This window comes from Nelusetta ayraudi, unplaced genomic scaffold, assembly GCF_046127955.1.
Source record: "Nelusetta ayraudi isolate G7.1 ecotype Tasmania unplaced genomic scaffold, CSIRO-AGI_Nayr_v1 ptg000238l, whole genome shotgun sequence".
Lineage (NCBI taxonomy): Eukaryota > Metazoa > Chordata > Actinopteri > Tetraodontiformes > Monacanthidae > Nelusetta > Nelusetta ayraudi.
The window spans coordinates 641,762-662,185 of NW_027466287.1; the positions used below are offsets into that span (position 1 = coordinate 641,762).

Sequence of the window (20,424 nt, forward strand, 5' to 3'; positions counted from 1 at the left end):
TTGTGTAGCATCTTCAGTGGCAGCCGCCTAAGAAACTGGTTTATGTATGCAGATAGGTTCTCAACTTGAGACTAGCTCCACAGGTCTAGACTGCATTCACTACAGGTTTATTAAAGCGTGAAGGAGAAGGAATCATCTAAAATACAAGATGACAGCAAAACTGGGTAAACTACATTTTCTGCTCTTTTCTTTGATGTCTTCTCTCAACACCTCTATATGTCCAAACTGCTTTAGCCACTACGAAGGCCTACGATCGATGTCTGCTTAGCGATCCTGGAGTAGGTATTACAGTATCTAAGTAATTCCTAAGGAAGTCGGCCAGATAGAACACGTGCTGAAAAAGGAATAAAGTGACAAGAGAGGTCTCCAATGGCTGCTGTGAAGAACGTGGTTAAGTGTCGTGCCGTTTGCCAAAGCGCTGCAGGGGATGAACATTGACCACTAGGAGGCGTCGGTGGTCCTTGTTTTTTGCCCAAGACCAGAAACTATCCCCCTCACCAGAGGGACGTCTGGTAGTTAAACTTGGTCTTCAGGAGATACTTCAAGTTAATCTGTGCCGTATCATACACAATGTATCTGGAGGAGGGAGACGGTTAAAGAAAACAAACACGCAGAGGGAATCCAGCCTCACTACCAAAGAGGTGAGGGAGGTCTGCAGCAGACCTTTACATACCTGCATCCAGACATCAATTTTTTCAAATGATGACTAAGATAACAAATAACTAAAACAAACCGTGTTGGCTAATTGTCTGATTTGCCAGCCTGCCAGCAAGCTGAGGAGTCCACAAGTAATAATGCGGAATGTAAAGACCATGCGGGAGCAACGATTCGCACACCCGGTGGCGGGTGTCAAAGGATACTCGTTGTACAGTAGACTAGTGTCGTCAATGTTGGTGTTGACTCCTTTTCCAAGAGGCACTTGCACTCCTTCCAAAGTGGCGGCAGAACCCGGATCAGGAGCAGTTCGACCCAAACCTACAAGAAGACAAAAGAATGAACATCTTAGAGGAGGTGGCCGAGGAAAAGTTCCAAAAACTGCTAACAAAATTCATTTGTCACGTCGTGTGTTGAAGCTTGTTTTGTACCTTTAACACTGTGCTTGCCCTTGGGTAGCTTTGTAATGTGGGAGGCCTTCTTCAATTCATGCCTGCATTAAAATGGAAAAAAATGAATAAATAAATCGGCTTTCCACTCAAAATCACAAATTGCTTTGTGGAGAAAAAAAATGCTGTAAAATCTTTCCATACACAGGAAAAAACAAAACAAAACAAAAACAAAAACAGCTTTCGCCTACATGTTTCCGAGGGCGACCTCAGCCAGCAGCAGGAGGCCGACGGGGTCCGACTGAGAGGTGTGACAGTAGTTTGCACTCTTGGACACCATGTCGGCAAAGTACACACCTTTGCCAAACATGTAACCAGTCTAGGGGCAATGAAGAGAAAAAGACAGGGCTGAGTTTGGAGAAACGCAACAAAGAAGAAAACGGCACAAACAATGAACTCACCACCGGAGCTTCTGGAGGAGCGATGCGAAGACCCTGAGACATGATACCAGCGTAGTTGGTGGCACGAGAACCGTGCCACAGCAGCTGCCGGTTGTGCAGCTCCTCGAAGGGCCGGAAACGCTGGCGCTCACCCTGCCGCCCAATTTTGAAGATCTTGGGTGTGGGTGGGGAAGAAAGGCAAACACAACAGAATGTTTGTATTAAGGAACGACACGGTGGAAATCACAGTGTGCAGATCAGGTCTGTGTCGACGGCTGCTTACTTCTTGCACTTCCAGTGTGTAGGTGTTGTGCGTAGCAGCGTGGGTGTTCTTGACGTATTGCATAATAATATTGGCCTCGTCCGAGTTCTTGTCGACCACCTGGAAAATGATCAGCACGCCACTCAACACCACGTCCCTTCCTTCAATGATCAGCAGATCATACAATAATGGCAATAACCAGGGCAGCGTACCTCGATCTGGGTTTTGAGTTTCTCATAGTTAATGTCAATGGGATCGTTGTCGTTGTCCTGGGCTCCTCCCCTCAGCAGGCTGTAAGCCACCTCGATGTCCAGCAGGTTGTCCAGCATCTGGACCTTGGCCTGGACAGCGACGTGTGCATTTTCAAACACTTGATTGAACAATGCGAGGCATAGTGGCACGCTATTGTGTGTCCACCTACCTGGATGTAGTCGAGGTTGTTGAGCAGCGGGGGCTTCTTCATTCCAAAGTCGTGAGGGATCAGCGTGTAGAAGCGATTGGACAGGTCCAGGATGTGGGAGTCCGGCGAGGCATCTGACACGGCCTGTGACGGAAGAAAGAGCTGCGATGGCATCCCAGAGTCCCTGACCAAGGAAGAAGAAGTGAAAACAAAAGTGTAGCCACTGGCTGCTTACCTGCTGTACTTCTGTAAGCAGAGCGTAGGCACTCTGAATCTGCCTCTTGCTCAGTTTTCCAAGGGGCATCTTCTGGAGGTCGATCTGAGGACGAGCGGAAAGGAAAGAATGCAAGAATGAAGTTTCTGATTGAAAAGAACAATTCATTGGATGATGATTGGATGATGATTGGATGACACGTTTGGTTTGAGCGATCAGAGCAAATCCTACCTCGAACTCCACCATGGCCTTTTTCATGCTCTCCACGTCAAAGATCATCTTGATCAGGTCCTGGATGGGTTTGGCCAGCTTGGAATTGGTGCCGGCGGTGGCCGTCAGCATCTTCACTGCCTCCTCATCCTGCACAGTAACCACAGAATGACATCAAACACAGAAAAAAAGCATCGGCAAAACACAAGGAAACCAGAGCCGTGCCGTGCCGTGCCGTGCCGGGCCGGGCCGGGCCGTACCTGTCCGTAGTCGATCTCCAGCGGGTAGAACTTGTTGGGATATTTGGTGAAGTTGGATGAGCTCCAGTTGTTGCCCGTCTTCTCCTTGTACACACCCAGGAAGTTGTCCATGGCTGAGTTCTTGTCGTGGAACTTGTCCAGCTTGTTGCCTCCGATGGTGGTGCCCACTCTGCCCCACGACCTGAACACCCAGTACCTGCACGGACGACGGACATGAGGGGGATGGGAAGGGAGACGGCGAGCAGGAAGTGAGTATTCTGACCGGGTTCTGGTTGCCACTTTGAGGATTAAAACCACCTCATTAATGAGACGACCAGGAGAAAATGTTCCCCCCTACTGACCGCTTCTGCACATCGTCCTCCAGCAGCTGCAGCTTGTAGTAGGAGTTTGTTCCCCGGACGATGTCCACCAGGCCCAGCGTCGCACTGTACATCTTCCCTCCCTGCTCCAGGACGTGGGCGCTGTTTTCCAGGCCTAAAAGGTTAAAAAAAAAACAACACACCATAAAGTCAAGGCAACAGAAATAAAGACAGGAAAAAGTGAAGTCAACGCAGGGCTCTGATGACAAACCTGAGTCTGGATCCACTGCTGCTCCTCCCTTGACTGTCAGTTTCATTTTCTTGCTCTTACTGCCACCTGTGAAGGGAGCGAGATGGAGCTGTTTTCAGAAAACCATCACTACACAACACAACACAACACAACACAACACAACGCTCCAGACGTTTCATTGCGCTTCACCTTCCTCCTCCTTCACGCGGCCCGTGCTCTTGGCGGCGAGCGCGCCGGACTTTGAGGCGGCGACGGGCGGAGCCTGGGCCTCCACTTTGACCTCGGCACCCCAGGGCGAGATGGCGTGCACGGAGAGCAGCTCGTGCACGGCTTTGCCCGACGACTTGGCGTCTGTCAGGAAGTCCTCGGCGAGCACGCGCACGCCCGCCTCCTTCACCTCCTCCATCTTCTTGCTCATCTTCTCCACCTCCTCTGTCAAAAACACATAAAAAAGAAGTATTTTAAAGCTGTAAATAACAGAGAAAGGACATTGAGAAAGAAATGACAATAGTAGGCAAGTCATAAAATACAAAGATAAAAATAATAGTTCATCCATTTTTTTCAGTGTTTTAAGAGTCATTTCAATAAAGGGGCTACAAAGACACATTCTGTTGCAACTTTGCTTTTCTTCATTTTCAATTGACATTAAAGCACGTTTTCTACATATCCCATGATATATCTTCTCCTCTTATGAGGTGGGTTACCAGAGCACTCCATCCATCTGCTGCTGCTGCTGCTGCTGCTCCAGCCCCTCTGTCAAATTTCAGAACCCATTGTGTCCCCACCAGTCAAAAGGTTTGACACTCCTGGTCTAAACAGATCTTCTGGGCTTTCAGCGGCGACTCACTCTTGGTGCTGAGGCAAAAGGAAGCCTTGTTGGTGGTGCTGGTGATCTTCCCGCCCAGCTCCTCCACAGCTGCCTTGATTTCATCCTTGTTCTTGGTCAACTTGCCCACAGTCACGAATTTCATGCTGGTGAGAGGTTTGTCTGCGCACACACACAGTGGCATCGACAACTTTAAATGACTGGGAAAAAAAAGACATTCCAGAGAACAGAGAAGACGCCTTGCAGTGAGATCTCCAGACCTGCAGGTGCTCCTTCAGGCAGAGCTTTGGTCGGAGCGCTGGATGCGCTGGCCAGCGGCTCGCTTTTGGGTGTGGTTAAGGGTTTCGCCGGCGCCTCTTTGGGATAAATTCTGTCCTGTCGCTTAAACTTGAACTTTTTCAGGAAGGCAACTTCGTGGAATTCCTACAGGAGAGTAACAAAAAAAAAAAATCTTAATTGAACTCTCACAACTCCATCAGAGTCAGGGGTCTAACACCAACGAGCCATCCCGGTCTGAGACCTATGGGGGAGGAGGACGCCCACCTTGGGGGTGACCCAGTCCTTGCGCACCGGCACCGCGGCCTTGAACACGCACTTCGTCCAGGCCGAGATGTCGCCCGTGCAATAGTAGGCGTCGCCCTTGAAGACCAGCTGGCCCGAGCACTCCTTGCAGGGCTCGAGAGCGCCGAAGGCCATGCCGTCGGCCAGACAGTCCACCACCTGGAAGATAGAAAAAAAAAAAAAAAAAAAAGCAAAGACATTAGATACCTCAAATTCCGTGTTGAATTTCTCAGTCTGGTGAAAATGAATTCATACAACTGCAGACGGACAGAACCAGGATTCTCACATTGGATTCTCCAGACGGGACCTCCTGGCCGTTTGCGATCAGCAGCTCTTTCATGTCGTTAGTGGAGCAGAACTTCTTCAGCTTGTCCTTGATGCCCCAGATAAGTTGACTTTGGTTCTGCAGAAGAAATGCAACAAATACAGAGCGCGTGGTTGGAAAAATGCTGAAAATACTGATGCTTCAGGTCATGTAATAAGATTAGTAGTGGGGCAATTTTTATTTATTTATTTATTTTTGTGAAGTACCTTCAGCTGCTCCTCCAGCTTCTTCTTCTCTTCCTCCTCCTCCTTCTTCTGTTTCTTTGTCAAACCGTCCAACTCGTCACCTTTACGCTTCCTGACAAAACAAAGAAATATTTATAATCAATGGTATTATTGCTCATTATAGCAACAATGCAGTGTAATAAGCAAGAGTAAAGACTGGGCAACGATTTGATGAAGCCAACCCGAGTCCCCATCACTGATTAGTGGCAGTAAACAGGAGCAGGAGCTTGTTTCAATGCTGATATCAGCCTCCCACCCCCATAAACAGACAGGTTTATTATCCTCTAGCAGGGATATTAGTCTCTGACAATTCAACACATAGTCTCTTGTTTCAACAGATGACCTCATGAGGTGTGTAGGGGGTTACATTTAAATTAAAACAAAGTGTGCAAAAGATTAGTCGGTAAATAGCAGTTTATCTCCATCGGGACAAGAGCAGACATGGTCACTAAGAAGGTAAAAGGTAGAAAACCTGAAAAATAAACCAACATTTTTTTTAATCTTGGTATCTGCAGATTATGGATGTTAACAATTAAGCGATTATCGATTAATTGTTGATTAAGAATTTTGTTGATTAAATTAAATTAGTCACAATTAATTGAACTTTTTTTTTACACTGTTTTTTTTTTTTTTTTTTGTAAATTGCACAGTGTATACCTAGAACAAGTTACTTTTAAACAACTTTTTCTTTTTTAAAGAAGTCCACTTAAAGTCAGATGATGAATGTTTAAATGTTAAGGGTGTTTATACTGTTCTCTAATGTAAAAATGGACCCTAAACATTATTTAACAGTTACATAATGTGTTCCTTATACATTTTTCATTTGTGAAATTTAGGTTCGGGTTGGGTCGCTCGCCCCTGCTTCAGCTCACCCTTCTGTCTTGATGACGGGGAGCCGCTTCTTCAGCTCCTCCTTGTCCTCGGCCCGCAGCGTGTTGAAGCCCTTGAGCTGGGCGCCGGTGAACTCAGGCTTGAACATCAACTCCTCCCTGCGGCTCACGAAACAGGCTGTGTGGTACCAACGGTCAATCAGACCCAGCTGGGGCTTCTCCGGGTCCACGGACTTCTTGGAGACGCGGATCTGGTCCTGGGGGGGATGGGGGGGGAGGCTGTGAGGCGACGAAGTGATGTCAAGATTTTTTCAATGAAAAGACAAACGGTCGCAAACCTTTTCTATCTTCTGCTCGCAGCCTTTACACGTGCTGCGGTTTGATTTGGCGTATTCCACTGCAAATTCATTCAGCGTTTTTTCCCCTTTGGCGCCTCCTTTGGCGTCGCCCTTTCCTGTTCGGAGGAAATATGCATTGAAGCGGCGAACGTGCGCGTGGCAGTACATCTCAACGAGAGAAAAAAAAAAACGGGGGTCCTGACCTCCTCCTCCTCCTCCTCCTCCTCCTCCCACTGCTCCGCCACTTTCAATGGCCTTCTTCACCTTCTCCTGGTCTTCCCAGCGGAGGTCCGAGTAGCCGCCGACGTCGGCGGTGGACTGAGCCGCTGCTCGCTGCCAGAAGCAGGAGAAGTGGTGCCAGTGCGGGACCTTGCCGTCAAACATGGGCGACTGCGGGGAGAGAGGAAACACGAAGGCACAATTCAGTGGGAAAATGATTTCAATAAATGATCTGACTGATAAAAAAATTCCATGGCAATAAGTCCAATGGGGAAAATCTAATTGGGTTGACTCGGCAGACAGACTGTGCAGGACAATATTTGTCCATCAATATTGAGCTTCAGTGTTGTGCAGCACTGTTAATTATATCGCTAGTTTAAATATTGCAGCACCATATCAGTTATGGTCCTTTTCGTGGCAGTGCACATATCATAAAATGTTAATATACTTTAATATACTTTAGCGACACAAACATCCTTTGATCAAGTGTGTTTTTTTCTTTTCTTTTGGCTTGAAGACTGCACACAAAGTCAGGAAAATTGTGTTAGTTAGATTATTTTATACATTTATTGGAAATCGTTCTCATACTGTTAGAAAGCCAATTTCTTCTTCTTCTTTTTTTTTTGAAGGAGCATACATTTCTGAGATGATGTTTGAGTTTTGGGTTGCGCCCATCAAAACACTGTGCCAAATTTCCATTGGCGGTGCCGAGCAGATAACGGCTAATATAGTATAGAACCTCTTGCTTTGTTGTGCTGAAGTGAATCGTCAGGTTTACTGGATGCACTTTCAGCGGAACGGTGACAGATTAAAGAGAGTGGATTTGCTCGGCGCACTGGCACGATGACTCTGTGACTCGGCCACATAAGGAGGCTTGTCACTCTCATTCATTCTCAGCGGCTCTTGCACACCAGCCTTCACTTTGTGTCGGTGGCGCTGCTGCAGTGATTCCGAGGCTCAGCGTTACGCACTAAAATAAATAAATAAAATAAATAAACAAACAACGATAATAGTAAAAGACATCAGAGCTCTCTAATGACGTCCTCAGCTTCGTGTTAAATGCTATACAACCATTTATCCACACTTTTCAGAGGGGCTGGGGACGTCACCAGGGTGCGATCTTGGGCTCTTTGTGAAGAAACAATGACGACCATTTAAATGCTAACGAGGGCCCGTCCCGACTGAAACGAAACCGTATTCAAAGCCCCGCATATTTTCATTTTCTATTCACCATAAGGGCCATGCGCTCTCGGAACACTAAGTCTAATCCACACTCGAGCGCGGAGAGGTGTCTAGCAGCAGGGGCTTCTTCAGACGGCCAGAGTTGTGCAGCTCGCTGCCTTTACCTGCACCATGATGGCCATGCGCAGAGAGTCTTTGGCGATGTTTTCCTTGCATTTCTTGCACGAAGCGCGCCCGCTCTTGGCATATTCCGCTTTGTACAGCTTGTCCTCCTGAGACTCCGCCATGTTGCTAACCGGAGAGAGGCCGACGAATGAGCCACGCGCTGACTTTGCCGGGGAACTTTTCTCCAGCCAGAAGACGACGGAGAGAAGCAGCAGCAACAAACGGAGCGCAGCACCAGCCCCAGAAACAGAGCGGGGGAGCCCGCGTGCCTGCTACACGACATCAAAGAGGGAGCGGCGCGGACGGGAGGTCTCACTCCGTCGCGGATTCCGTATCCGCTGCGATGAATGAGGCGGAGCGCACACCAACCGAATGAGGCGGAGCGCACACCAACATAACGAGACAAACTTAGGAAGTAACGAACAAACGAAGGAACATTCGTACAATTGACAGTGTATGTAGTAACCTGTGTAAATGAACAAAAACAAATGTTTACACGTTCATGGAATATGTGATAGCTAACCTACATAAACATAGCCATTTAGCTATGACTATATAGCTTTTCCTCTTTATTTTTTTGCGTGTTTTCATTTTTTTCAATTCTTGGTAGCAACCTTTATTTTTTTAAATATTATTATGGCCTTGCTATTTTTGTGCCAAAAGCCTCTTGTGGCCAGAATTAGCATGTGTGCTAAGATATTCAATCAATGGTGCAGTTTTCTCATCATTATAGTGAGGTTCACCTTAAATAAAAATCTATACGTTCTAATAAAATAAATACTCACATAAACCTATTAGACTACAGAGTGAGGTATCTGTCACCAGAGACGATCAAGGAGTCGGCCCAAGAATACCCGCGCGACTCTCAGTCAGACCTAATGGAACCAAGAGCAATCGTTCCGATTTAGAAAGGATGAGACGCAAGTTTTCTCAAGCAGGTGCGCACACAAGAAGCGTCATCAAAAAGAACTCAAAAGCAAAACATATCACTGCATATTACATTGTTTTAGTGTTCGTTTTATTGGTAAAAATGCAGACTATTACATATTTTAGCAAAAAAAACACACTTTTTTTTAAACAGCATAAAACAACCATATTGCTGTGAAACATCGTTTTGTTTAATTTTTTTTTTTCCAAATTTGAGGTGAAAGGACGAGCTTCTTCATATCATATAAATTCTACAAATGTTCAAATATTATATTTTAATTTTTGATCGATATCCTCATGGTAACTTATGATCAAATGAAGTCCAATTAGAGGATTTTTTTTTATTGAAAATACTTTAACAATATTTTAGATTGACCAAAACAGATAATTGAAATACCTATCTATTACACATGATTTTAAAATTTGGGGCTAAAGTTTGTATTAAAAAAAGTGAAAAGTTCTATCGGTGTTGAATTTCAATGCTACACTTGAAAATGACCGCAAAAAAGGACATAACGTTTTATTTCACTGAAATAAAACAGAATCTCTTGTGTGCTAAACGTGTTTAGACGTTTTGCAGGAAACACCACAGCAACAGTGAGGGACACAGAAAAACATTAATGAAGGAACTCAGACAGATTATCAAAAAACAGAATTAGGTGATAAATGTCATAGGAAAATAAACAAAATAGGCCACTGGTTGTCTATTTGAGGTGAAACTGGTTCTGAGGTATTCTTTGTTTGTTTGTTTGTTTGTTTGTTTGTTTGTTTGTTTTGGCTTTGACGTCCAAGTACTGACAGAGGTATTACACTCTTCAAAATAGAATCTGTTGGCTAATAGGGAGATAATAGGGAGACCCCATGATTGTCTTGATATGGCATTAAAAACAAAGAGTGCTGCTCTCAAAATTCTGATTTATGCCCGCAAGTTGACCTACATTCTATTTACACTTGAAAACCCTCTTATAAACAATATAAAAGAGAAGGACACAGTTGCAGAGGGAAACCCCGTGTCTGTGACTGTACAGTAGATCCAGTTATGGCAAAGTCTCACACATTTGAACAAGTGTAAATCGGCAGGAACGATATGGCAAAAAACGGTGTCCTCTCTCGCACCCTTGGAGTCCTTCAGCACTGAAGGGAGCACGGAGTCAAACCGAAGCCGCCGTTGGCGTCTCTCAACTTCTCTTTGTGCCTGGCCTGGACCAAACCATACACCACCGCTGCCAGGGTCATGCGGCCCCCGGTGCGGCTCCTCAGGGGGCCCTCTGTCTCAGCGAGGGTGGTCTTGTTGCGCATGGTGCTGATGAAGTAGGTGCGGACTTTCCCCTGACGCTCGCTCACCTGCAAACCACAGCGGACGACAGTCGGTGAGGCCATCCCCGACTCCCATGCATACATTCATTTATGCTCCTGTGGAATTCCAGTGCCGCTATTCTACGCAGTTTTACTTTCTGCCACTGGAGGTCGCTGTCGTATCATTTCAGTTTCCTCTCGGAGCGTTGCTGCACATCAGCAACTCTTAACAGGTTTGACAATTTCACACATTAAAACATAATAATGAAAAATGTCTTGGCTGAAAGAGGCTTTACTTTCCTTCTTCTTAGCGTGACAGAGCATCGTAAAGAATGACGTCCAAAGGTGAAAAACTGAGATCCATGATTCTAAAATAACTCAAGCTAACCATTTTTATGAAAATCGTATTGAACCTTTTCTCTCAGCTGTTTACATTTGCATTTAAGGATGAGCAAAACAACCTCAGCCCCAACACCCCAACAAAGCGACACCAAAACCCCCCCCCCACTCCACTGAAAGCTGAGCTGCCATCCTTTTTTGGACACTCACCCCCTTGACAAAGATCTCTCCGCGCAGCTCCAAAACGAAGCCCCACTCTGCCAGGATCCTCCGGGTGGCCTCAGGCACTTGGATGCGTCCCCTCACACCTGTGCTGTCCATGCGGCTGGCCAGGTTCACCGTCGACCCCCAGATGTCGTACTGTGGTTTGGTGGCGCCGATCACGCCAGCGACCACGGGCCCGTGGGCGATACCTGCTCCCAGAGCACAGAAGGCCGTGAAGTATTCTAGCTGGCACCAAATGTGTGTATGTTTCTGTTTTTTGCCGCAGAGAGTGTGTGAGCCTCATCGGCTTTAGTCGCTCACCGACACGCAGCTGAAAGTTTTTGGCCGAGTGCCTGTTGACCTCTTTCAAGGTCTGCTGCATTGCCAGCGCAAACAAAACCAGCTCGCTCAGGTGATTCCATTCATTCATGGACGCCTGAGGGGGACACACGTGGATGGGGGATGAGTGAAGAAGAAGGAGGAGAGCACGTGTAGAATGTGTTGAGGAACTGTGAGGACCTCGCACCTGCTTGTCCGGAGCTAAACCTGATGCTGCCATGTAGCAGCTACCGATGGTCTTTATCTTCTCCACATAGTGGAAGTACGACTCCTCCAGCAACTATAGGAATCAATCATTTCGAGAGATAGTTTGTAAGGCAAGGGCAGGTCCTGCATTCTGCCGAAAGCGCTCACGACAACTTCAAACTTTAGCCCAGTCACCTCATCGAAACCCGCAATGATCTCGTTGAGCAGTCGGAGGCAGTCCACTCCCTCGTGCTTGATCTCTTTCTCCTCGAAATACTCGTTGAAGCCGGCGACGGACGCAAACATGACGCCAACCTCGTCATAGGACTGGGAGTACAGCTCCTGCACACAGTTCAGGTCACCTCTGCTTTTAATGATGAACTCAGAGAACTTGCCATGAATTCCAGTAAACTGGAAACAACCTCTTTTTGTAAAAACTGCGCTGTATTTCCATAAAAACTAGACGCTATTCCGTCTGGAAACGATTTCAAAGTGGTGCGCTGCAGTGTGATAACAGGATACTGGAAGATTCACCGCACCTCATCGTTTTTGCTGCGGTCCAGGAAATGTCGGGCCACGTGCATGGGCAGGATGTTGTGCAACAGACACTCGTTGTGTTCCCGCAGCTCCCTCATGTCCTCCACTTCCTGCTGGGCCTGCAGGCGCCACAGGAAGTCCAGTCGGGCTGTGGCCTCCCACTTGGGAAGAAAGGTGACACACTGCAGCTCAGTTCACCCAGCAACGATTTGGTTTGGGGAAATGTTGGCAGGTGCAGCAATTACCTGCCGTCCATTGTAGAAGACAGCGATGATGAACATGGCCATGAGCAGGATGGAAATCCCTTTTCTTCTGGTGTAGTGAGACCTGTGAGGACATGAAGGGAGGAGGAAGGCAGAACTTGATAAGATTGACTTGCAGGAGAAAAATTGCTAGTTTTTTCATCCACCACAATAGCAGAACAACAAAGGATGATTCTTTGCAGCATTTGGGAAGTCGTTGCCTGGCTCAGCTAAAAGAAATCTGCACCCAGTCATTGTTCCATTTGAAGAATTTTTCCAATTTTGCATCTAACTGCACATAACTAACTGCAAATGTTGCACATCCTCGTCCTGCTTCTCAGTAATCCGGAACTAATGGTCTTCATCTGGCGTTGAAACCATGAAAAGTGATGTTTGGTGGCCCCCGAGGGAAACCAAGAGGGAAAACAGGAAGAGACGCTTAAGAGATGATGGAGAGTGAACCGGTTATTAGAACTAGAGGAACAAAAAAAACAAAAAACATCCGTGACGGCGGTGAGTTGGATTACTGCGACCACCTCACTGACTTGAAGCAAATTTTGCGTGTCTTGTTATGTCTCTGCTCGGATGGAACAATGTGACGTCGTCATTAGGTGCCTCTAATGAACATCTTCCGTGTTGCTCAAGACAGTGTAGAAGTGAGATCTGATTTTTACGAGACCTTTTTTTTACTGACGCTAAAAAAAAGGAACACGGACAGCCCCGGGCTCTGACCTGTGCAGCGCGTCGTGGCGTGTGAGGCCGAGGAAGGCCAGGTGGATGAGGTAGGAGTAGACGGCCACAGCCAGCAGCAGCACCGCCAGCTTCAGCAGGGAGTTCAGGCGCAGGAAGACGGCGCAGGTCACCATGGCGATGACACCGCTCAGCACGAAGACCTGATGGGGCCGAAGGGGGAAAAAACAAAACAAAAAAACAGGTAAAACATTTTTCCAACTGAGACAGTTTTTTTTTTTTATATTTTCATTTGAGGCCACAAGATGAGAGCAGACCTCAGGGTAGGTGCAGACGGTCAGCGGCCGTGCGGCCGTGCTGGACCTGCTCATCACTTCAGCCTCCCCGGAGGAGTCGTTGATAATGCACCACAACTGCAAGTCGAAAGAGCCGACGGGGTCTTTTATTTTTTATTTCTTTTGATTTTTGAGAACAAGAAGGTTGTGTCTGCGACGCTCACTATGTCAGTGGAGGCCAGGCTGAAGTTGATAACAATGGCGCTCAGCGTGAGCAGGTTGCGGGCGCTGTTGTTCTCGTGCAGCCAGCAGCAGAACTGCTGCAGGGACGCCGGGCACCACCTGAACTCCTCGGCCAGGGCCAGCAGCAGCAGCAGCATGTAGGCCAGCAGGAAGACGGAGAACTGGAGGGCGGCTGGGAACAGCCTGCAGGTGTGGAGAGTTGGGGGAAAGAAGGTCTGAAATCTGGTTTACCAAGTAAATACAGGGCCTGCGACCATATTAATGCTTTAGACTTATAGTGCAGTAGTTTGTTTGTGTGGTTTTTTTTGTTCAATTAGTAGTGCTACAACAACCGAAGGGTAGTGGAGCAAAGTATGCAGCTCAAGGTCGACCAGAAGCTTCACCAGTTGCAGCTTGTCCAGCGGTTGCAAGTTTGAAAGAAGAGGAGCAGAAACGCACGTCTGGGATCCCGCCGACACCAGTACCAGCGCTCACAGCATCACTGTGATCACATTTGACTGGAAACTTCCTCTCTTGGCTGACTGACAATTTCTGCATTGCGGCCTTCCTGTTAATCACTCATCGTAAATGTTTGTGCAGAAGAATTTTACTGTGTGCTGTTAAATCCAAGTCCAAATGATAACAGGTGACCGCCCCAGATTGATACACACTGACTGAACTGATGAATGATGGCATTAATAGTTCATCTCATGGAAATAATGTTTGTTTAATCCTCATTAAAGCAGTGCAGCTCTGACTTCTTCTCCTACCTGGGAGCAGGGATGAGGGCCTGCGCAGCCAAGAGGAAGAGCAGCATGATGAAGGAGCAGACCAGGTTGGAGTTGAACATCTCGTCCCTCATCTGGGAGAACTGGACAAAGAGAAGGATGGACCCCCCCCCCCCACAGTCAGTGTGACATCAGATCAACCCCCCCCGCCCCCCCTCCTGCAGGACCACCTCTGGCGCACCTTTTCCTCGATGTGTGCGTCCTTGAAGACCAGGGTGAGCGTAGTGATGTGCTCCCTGTGCATGCGCTCGCTACTCCGGACCTCGATGGCGTGTTTGATACGCTTGTTGATCTCCTTGGAGGTAGACTGCCAAATGTTGGGCAGCGAACCGTTTGTGAAGGAGGCCAAGATCTGCACAAAAATTTCCCCTGATGATACATCTTCCACACCGCTGCTTGGATTCATCTCAATTCATGTCTCCACCTACGCTGTTCATGTCGATGGCGCTGCCGAAGGGAATCTCAGGGTTCCAGGTGCGGTTGGTTTTCTGGACTTTGGGAGGCTGCAGCAGGCCGACCTCCTTTCGGTCCTCCTGAGGGCAGATGAGGAAGGTGTCGATGTTGTGCTTGAGCAGGAACTCGCTGCGGTCGCGACCGTGGCCGGCCTCCGTCTGGTAGGTGCCCTCCAGACAGTCCAGCGTGGCCCTGGAGATGTGAATGCGCCTGGACGACAGCAGGGGGATGAAGAGACAGCCTGTACTTTTTCATTTATCTTAGTAAGAAGTTTCAGACATGCTTAAGTTTCCTAGGAGTGCAGGATACCAGGACTCCTAGGAAAAAATGGAAGGATTTTTATCAGTATTACCTCTAATTCTGCTGTACTGTGCAATTTGCCTGTTGTTTTTTTCACATCTGTCCCTGGGACAGATTGGGTTTACGAAGAGCACTATTTGTTCTTGTGTGCTATGTGAAAAATTCAATAAACAAGAATTTAACAAGAAACAGTCCTCCGAAATCAGTGTGTTCTCATAAAAATAAAACAACAAGACAGCTGAAATTCCTTCAAACCACGAAAACAAAAGGGAGCAGATTCTTGAATCCAATCAATAACAAATAAAATGAATTTTCTGAAAGAAGCCCTGCTGTTCGTGGCTCTGAAGGATCCAGGATTGAATGCCAGGAAGGCAAGGTTTTCCAGAGTTCCATATATAAAAACAAAACAAAATCACACTTTTTCACAAGGGTCATGCAGCGCTGACTCACCCCGGAATTCCTCCGGCCTCCAGCATGTTGGCGATGCCCACGTCCCAGGACCAGACGTCAAACTGCCACTTCTGCAGGCCCAGCACGCCGCACAGGACGGAGCCCGAGTGGATCCCGATCCTCATGTCCATGTCGAAGTTCAGCTGCTTCTTCACGTGTCTGAGTTTTTTTGGGTTTTTTTGGTGGGCAAAGAGTTCGCACAGTTGAATGTTTAATTAAGTTTAATGGAGGAAGTGTTGTTTGCACAGTGTGATGAACCTGATAGACAGACTGACCGTATGGTGTGGATCATGGCCAGGCCCATCTCTACACAGTGTTGGGCGTGGGCTCGCTGCGGCTCCGGGACCCCCGACACACAGTAGTAACAGTCTCCCAGTATCTTGATTCGCAGGCAGTGGTGCTCCTGCCACAAGGGGGAGACGAGCAATAGAGTGACAGGAGTGAGAAGTGTTGAAAGATAGATGGAATGTACGGAATGTTCTTTTTCTTTTTAATCAAAATAAATTCTCACTTCTGCCAGCCGGTCAAAGCGTCCAAAGAGTTCATTGAGTGTTCGCACGAGATCCTGTGCTGACAGGTTCATGGATAACAGAGTGAAGCCCTTAATGTCGGCGAAAAGGATGCTGCAAAGACAAGAAGGCAAGAGTTTGATAGACAGACGGACACGTTTTGGAAAAAAAGACTAAAAACATTTTAATGAGAGCCAAAATGATGGCTTTGTTTTAATTTAACAATATTTTTCAAGAATTATGTGTGTGTGCCATCCTCAACTTTCCAATGCCAAAACATGCAGCTCTGGAAATCAGCCTTTTGTGATGTCACAAAGGGGTGATACCGCCCTCAGCCAACCAGGTAAAAGGTCCAACAGTGGTTCAGTTTTAGCATGTTTAGATGCAAAAGCTCAGTGTTTTTGTTTGGGGGCTGCAAACAGAGGGCTAAATGTACTGTTTTTTTGGAGATCTGGAGAGAGTTTTTGGATAATAAACTTTGTACCCTCCTGGTAACTCGAGACCGGGATGAAAAGGCCTTCCACAATGCCTACCTGACATCTTTGTACTGGTGGATGTAGATCTTGTGGAACTCATGAGGGCTGAGCTCGTCCTCCAGAGAACTCATGTCAGCGATCATCTCCAAGGCCACAAAGCGAGGCAGGATGGACAGCACCAGCCGCTCCTGGTGGAAGATGGTGGGGAAATTTAACTACGGCTCTGGAGACCTGCAGGCTGGCTGCGTCGGGGGCCGGCGCGCACCTGTCTCTGGTTCTCCTGCTCCAGTTTAAGGCGACCCTCGATGCAGCGCCTCGTCTCCAGGAAAACCTGCCTCTGCGCGTGATCTGTCAGGTAGTGGATGAACAGGCCTGCCGTGTTCATACCCAGGTACAGCAAGCCTTTGGCAAACACCTGCAGGATGCAGAACCAGGTTAAAATTCTGGGATAAAACCTCCCAGGCAACATTATGTTGACGTCATTATTAACATTATTATGATGTCTTTAGATCAACACAGAAAATTGTAATAATAATGGTGGGCATTTACTTTGCAGGACCCAAAATTCAATTCAATAATTTCAAAAATGTAATGACTAGACATGGAAGAATGCTAGCTTTTTTGTTTTTCTTTGCAGAATAAATTTGAGCGTTGTGGAATCAATTTACAAACATGACTTTCTCTCACCTTTCTCAAAAGCATGGCATCGTCATAGCAGCGCGCCGTCTCCGCCAGCAGGTGCAGCACGGAGGTGAGGGAGCCGGCGCACATGGCCCACGGCAGCGGTAAGGGCAGCAGCGTGTATGTGGCAAACAAGCAGAACAAGACGTACCACGACGGGTCCTTCTCCAGGCCGTACGCCAGTCCGCCCAGCACCTGGGCGGTCTGCGACAGCCAGCTGGCCAGCCCGGCGTAGTGCAGCCACTGGGGCGACATGGAGTCCCTGCAGGTCAGCACCAGGACGCACTGCGCCGCCGCCAGCATCATGAAGAGGCAGGTGAGGCCGCCGCGCAGCGTGTCGGTGACGGCCTCGGGCGCCAGCGCCAGGTAGAGCACCAGCGCGTGCAGCTTGGCCACGGCGTCGATGGCGTTGGTGATGGCCAGCGAGTTGCGGCGCTGGTGGGAGTAGTGCTGCTGGTAGAGCTTCTCCAGGTCGCGCGACTTGAAGGTGTGCCTGAGCGACGGCACGTGGACGCCGTGCGAGGTGTGGCGCCACTTGACGAAGAAGTCGGCGTCGCTGGCGTAGTCGTTGAAGGAGCTCCGCATGCTGCCGTGGGTGCAGGTGGAGCTGCGGCCCGGCGCCGGGTGCACCCGGAAGGTGGACGAGCGGCGCTTGGTGACGCCGCGGGAGGCCTTGTTGCGGATCTGCTTGTTGATCTCCTCGATGTAGGCGTCGGTCACGCACATCTTCTGGGCCGGCTCGACGCCCACCTCGTAGAGAAACATAAAGGATTCCAAAGTCACTTTTTTTGGTTTGCTTGCCTTGTTCCAAGGTCACTGGAAGGTCATTGGTGTTGCCAGTTTTGCAGCCTATTGATGTATTTGAATTCCCCCCTACGCCATCAAATTTTAAATGTTGTTGCACCACAAATTAAAGTCCATAAAGTTCAGTAGTTATCATCACATCTCCCCCCACCCCAAAATAGAAAATATGTCTAAAAACAATCAGTGACGAATACAATCTTTAATGCACTACAACCTGTTGATGATGCAGGTATGAATGCAGCCATGAGTGTTTCAGATCCAGTAATTTCAAATATACTTATTTTTAACCCCAGACTTTAATGAAAAAGTGTTGCGTGAAAACTCTGAAGTGCATCAGAAGAAATACAAACAGGCCAACTGATAACCCCTTTATTATAACTCTCAATGACACACGTGCACAGGTTCATCCACCCACCTGGGCACTGAGCTCCTGCTGGATAATGATGTGTTTGACGGCGTTCTGCCACAGCATTTTCTTCCGCCGCAGGCCGGGCGACAGAGTGGCCGCCAGGCACGGCGGCTCGCACAGCTTCATTGTGGAGACCTGGGTCGTCTCGGCGAAGGTCACCATGATGACCTCAGCAGACCTCACCGGACGGTCTGGGATCAGCCGGGAGGTGTTAGAACAAAGCCACATTTGTTGTGATTGTGATTACAATATTGTAATCACAATTGTAATATTTGAACAATATCAAAAGTTTAAAATGATAATTGTCACATCGGAGGAAAGAACAGAAATGAAGAAACGAAGAAACATCTTTGTTTTGTTGAGGATGTTTGATATTGTGGTCAGAGTCGGGTTCCACGTGTCGACACAGTCAGTGCCAGAACAAAGGCAGCTTTCCATCCAATTATCTGCTGGCCAAATTTAGACCTGAGCTGGTTAATGCTTAGAGTTAACCTCTTCCAGTTCACAGTGGCTCGGGACGCCACACCCCCTACAATCTGCTCCTGCGTCACCATCACCAGTGTGATTCTTACCATGCAATAAAGTCAAGATTTAGATATCATATTGTGTTTTAAATTCTCCATGGTGGAATTGAAAACAGTCCGAATGTGAGGGAAAAAGAACTACTTCATCTCATCACAGTCATTCATGCAAAACGAAACGGCACAAAAAACATTCTATTTTTGTGGAGGGTCCAGCGGATGAATACATTTGGCAACACTATCACCACAAACTGACCTTTGTGCCTTTAGGTATTGTGTGTCCAACCCTCATCCTCGGGTTGTTCCATCAGTGTCCAGCCAGTGTGTTTCAGCCCACTGTTTCCATCGCTCTCAAATAAGATGCCGTCCTGACGATTGAGGCATAATCCATTCAGTTTACAGTGTCTCAAAAACAAAGCAAAGAGAAAAAAAGAGATAGTCCCCCTCAGTGATGAACTTCCTCCAGCCTGGATGCGTGGATTGTGGGTCGCTGCATGAGGACGACGTTTGGAGTGAAGTCGGCAACAACCACGGGGCAGAGTGCAAAGAGGATTATTTAGTCAGCAGCCACTCTCACTGGCTGACAAACCTCACATCGCTTCCACTAAGGTGACGGCAGCTCCATATTAGCTGAAGTGTCTTGACGTCAGCGCAGATATAGATATTGACGGCATAGATAATATTCCTCCAGTCTGCAAAACAGCCACAACTGAAACGTCACATTGTCTTCAACACGCCATGACGTTGGCTGTTGCTGTTCCCTCCACTTTGGGAAAGGTAGATAGAAGTTTAATTGCCCTTTGTGATGTCATATAGGGCTGATTTAATTCTGTTAGGTGTTCAAGCAACACTTTGTGAAGCCAGGGAAACTAATAAGGGCATTGGGACCAATGATGACGGACAAAGTTACTGTGTCGTGACAATAGGAATGCATTAAGCTACTTGATTCCTCATATCATTTATATTAGAGTATTTTCAATATTCCCTTTTCTCGAAACCTGCATCTCTGTGCTACAGTTCACTGCTTTGGGTGAAATGCTTTTATATACAATATTGTTTAACATGATATTGTGGATTATGAAATAATTAAAAAGCAGGAGGGCAGATAGACAGATTGGCAATTTAAAATCTTACCAGGAACAACAGGACTTTTCAAAAACAAACAAGACAATAAATCAGACAACAAACAGTCAGCCAGCCAGCCAGTGGACCCTATGGCTGTAAGCTGGTTAAGGTTTAGGGTACTTGTTTTGCTAATTGTGTCCGGGCAACGCACAGGGCCTCGGGGGCTGATCTAATGAGTCCCCATCTGTCTCGCCGTATATCTGCACAGCTCGAACCTTTCTTGCTGATTACTGTACATCTAAAAATAGATGCCGGGAGTAAGGCAATTAGCTCATCTATACCTGCCCTTAAATCACCGAAGGCCTGTGTCACCTGGCAAGCACTCAGCAAAGTGCCTCTCGAGCACCATGCTCATTCTGAGGCCATCTTCGGAAGAATTTCCTCTGTTTGTAACGTGCAGTCCGCGGTTTTGACAAACCAGTCAGTCTGCTGTGGCTTTGAACTTGTGTCGTACCGACGGAGGGTGAATTAATCTGCTAAGGGCAAAGCCGCAGAGGCTAGTTAGTATTAACCGTATCCGCTTTGGCTGTCCGCTGTAATCAGCTGATCCTCGTGCAGGTGGTGGCTTGCCAAGCAGTTGTGCAGGACACAGGGCTCTGTCAG

The 20,424-nt window shown here is 47.5% G+C and overlaps 2 protein-coding genes across 3 annotated transcripts; both read right to left on the minus strand.

The window, feature by feature from the left end:
- Positions 1 to 198: 198 nt before the first annotated feature.
- On the minus strand, positions 199 to 8,298 carry parp1 (poly (ADP-ribose) polymerase 1). The gene is made up of 23 exons (XM_076016803.1): positions 8,048 to 8,298; positions 6,686 to 6,872; positions 6,483 to 6,598; positions 6,187 to 6,401; positions 5,297 to 5,387; positions 5,052 to 5,168; positions 4,748 to 4,924; positions 4,465 to 4,627; positions 4,226 to 4,366; positions 3,568 to 3,810; positions 3,400 to 3,465; positions 3,171 to 3,303; positions 2,830 to 3,025; positions 2,591 to 2,719; positions 2,381 to 2,464; positions 2,167 to 2,289; positions 1,958 to 2,086; positions 1,767 to 1,865; positions 1,505 to 1,657; positions 1,295 to 1,422; positions 1,086 to 1,147; positions 861 to 975; positions 199 to 576 (listed from the first exon to the last, which is right to left on the minus strand). The coding sequence occupies exons 1-23, from the start codon at positions 8,168 to 8,170 to the stop codon at positions 495 to 497; spliced, it is 3,072 nt and encodes a 1,023-aa protein (XP_075872918.1). The 5' UTR covers positions 8,171 to 8,298; the 3' UTR covers positions 199 to 494.
- Positions 8,299 to 8,982: 684 nt separating this feature from the next.
- On the minus strand, positions 8,983 to 19,636 carry LOC142882229 (adenylate cyclase type 8). Of its 2 annotated transcripts, XM_076016828.1 has the most exons (21): positions 18,953 to 19,636; positions 18,182 to 18,366; positions 16,969 to 17,712; positions 16,547 to 16,696; positions 16,339 to 16,469; positions 15,808 to 15,919; positions 15,572 to 15,699; positions 15,297 to 15,455; positions 14,522 to 14,756; positions 14,275 to 14,445; positions 14,076 to 14,176; positions 13,308 to 13,509; positions 13,126 to 13,221; positions 12,851 to 13,011; positions 12,122 to 12,203; positions 11,879 to 12,037; positions 11,535 to 11,681; positions 11,341 to 11,433; positions 11,136 to 11,250; positions 10,821 to 11,023; positions 8,985 to 10,319 (listed from the first exon to the last, which is right to left on the minus strand). In XM_076016828.1, the coding sequence occupies exons 2-21, from the start codon at positions 18,335 to 18,337 to the stop codon at positions 10,104 to 10,106; spliced, it is 3,561 nt and encodes a 1,186-aa protein (XP_075872943.1). In that variant the 5' UTR covers positions 18,338 to 18,366; positions 18,953 to 19,636; the 3' UTR covers positions 8,985 to 10,103. The 2 variants fall into 2 exon arrangements, with proteins under 2 accessions (XP_075872942.1, XP_075872943.1); XM_076016827.1 differs by having other exon boundaries at positions 8,983 to 10,319; positions 11,136 to 11,433.
- Between the last annotated feature and the right edge of the window lie 788 nt (positions 19,637 to 20,424).

Coding starts and splice junctions, on each gene's coding strand:
- parp1 (XM_076016803.1), bottom strand. CDS start 8,170: ATGGCGGAGTCTCAGGAGGACAAGCTGTACAAAGCGGAATATGCCAAG. Junction 6,402..6,482: donor GCGAGCAGAAGATAGAAAAG/GTTTGCGACCGT, acceptor CATCCCCCCCAG/GACCAGATCCGCGTCTCCAA. Junction 1,423..1,504: donor CTCCTCCAGAAGCTCCGGTG/GTGAGTTCATTG, acceptor CATTGCCCCTAG/ACTGGTTACATGTTTGGCAA.
- LOC142882229 (XM_076016827.1), bottom strand. CDS start 18,337: ATGGTGACCTTCGCCGAGACGACCCAGGTCTCCACAATGAAGCTGTGC. Junction 17,713..18,181: donor AGCAGGAGCTCAGTGCCCAG/GTGGGTGGATGA, acceptor TTTCTCTACGAG/GTGGGCGTCGAGCCGGCCCA. Junction 15,700..15,807: donor GCTTTGACCGGCTGGCAGAA/GTGAGAATTTAT, acceptor CCCTTGTGGCAG/GAGCACCACTGCCTGCGAAT.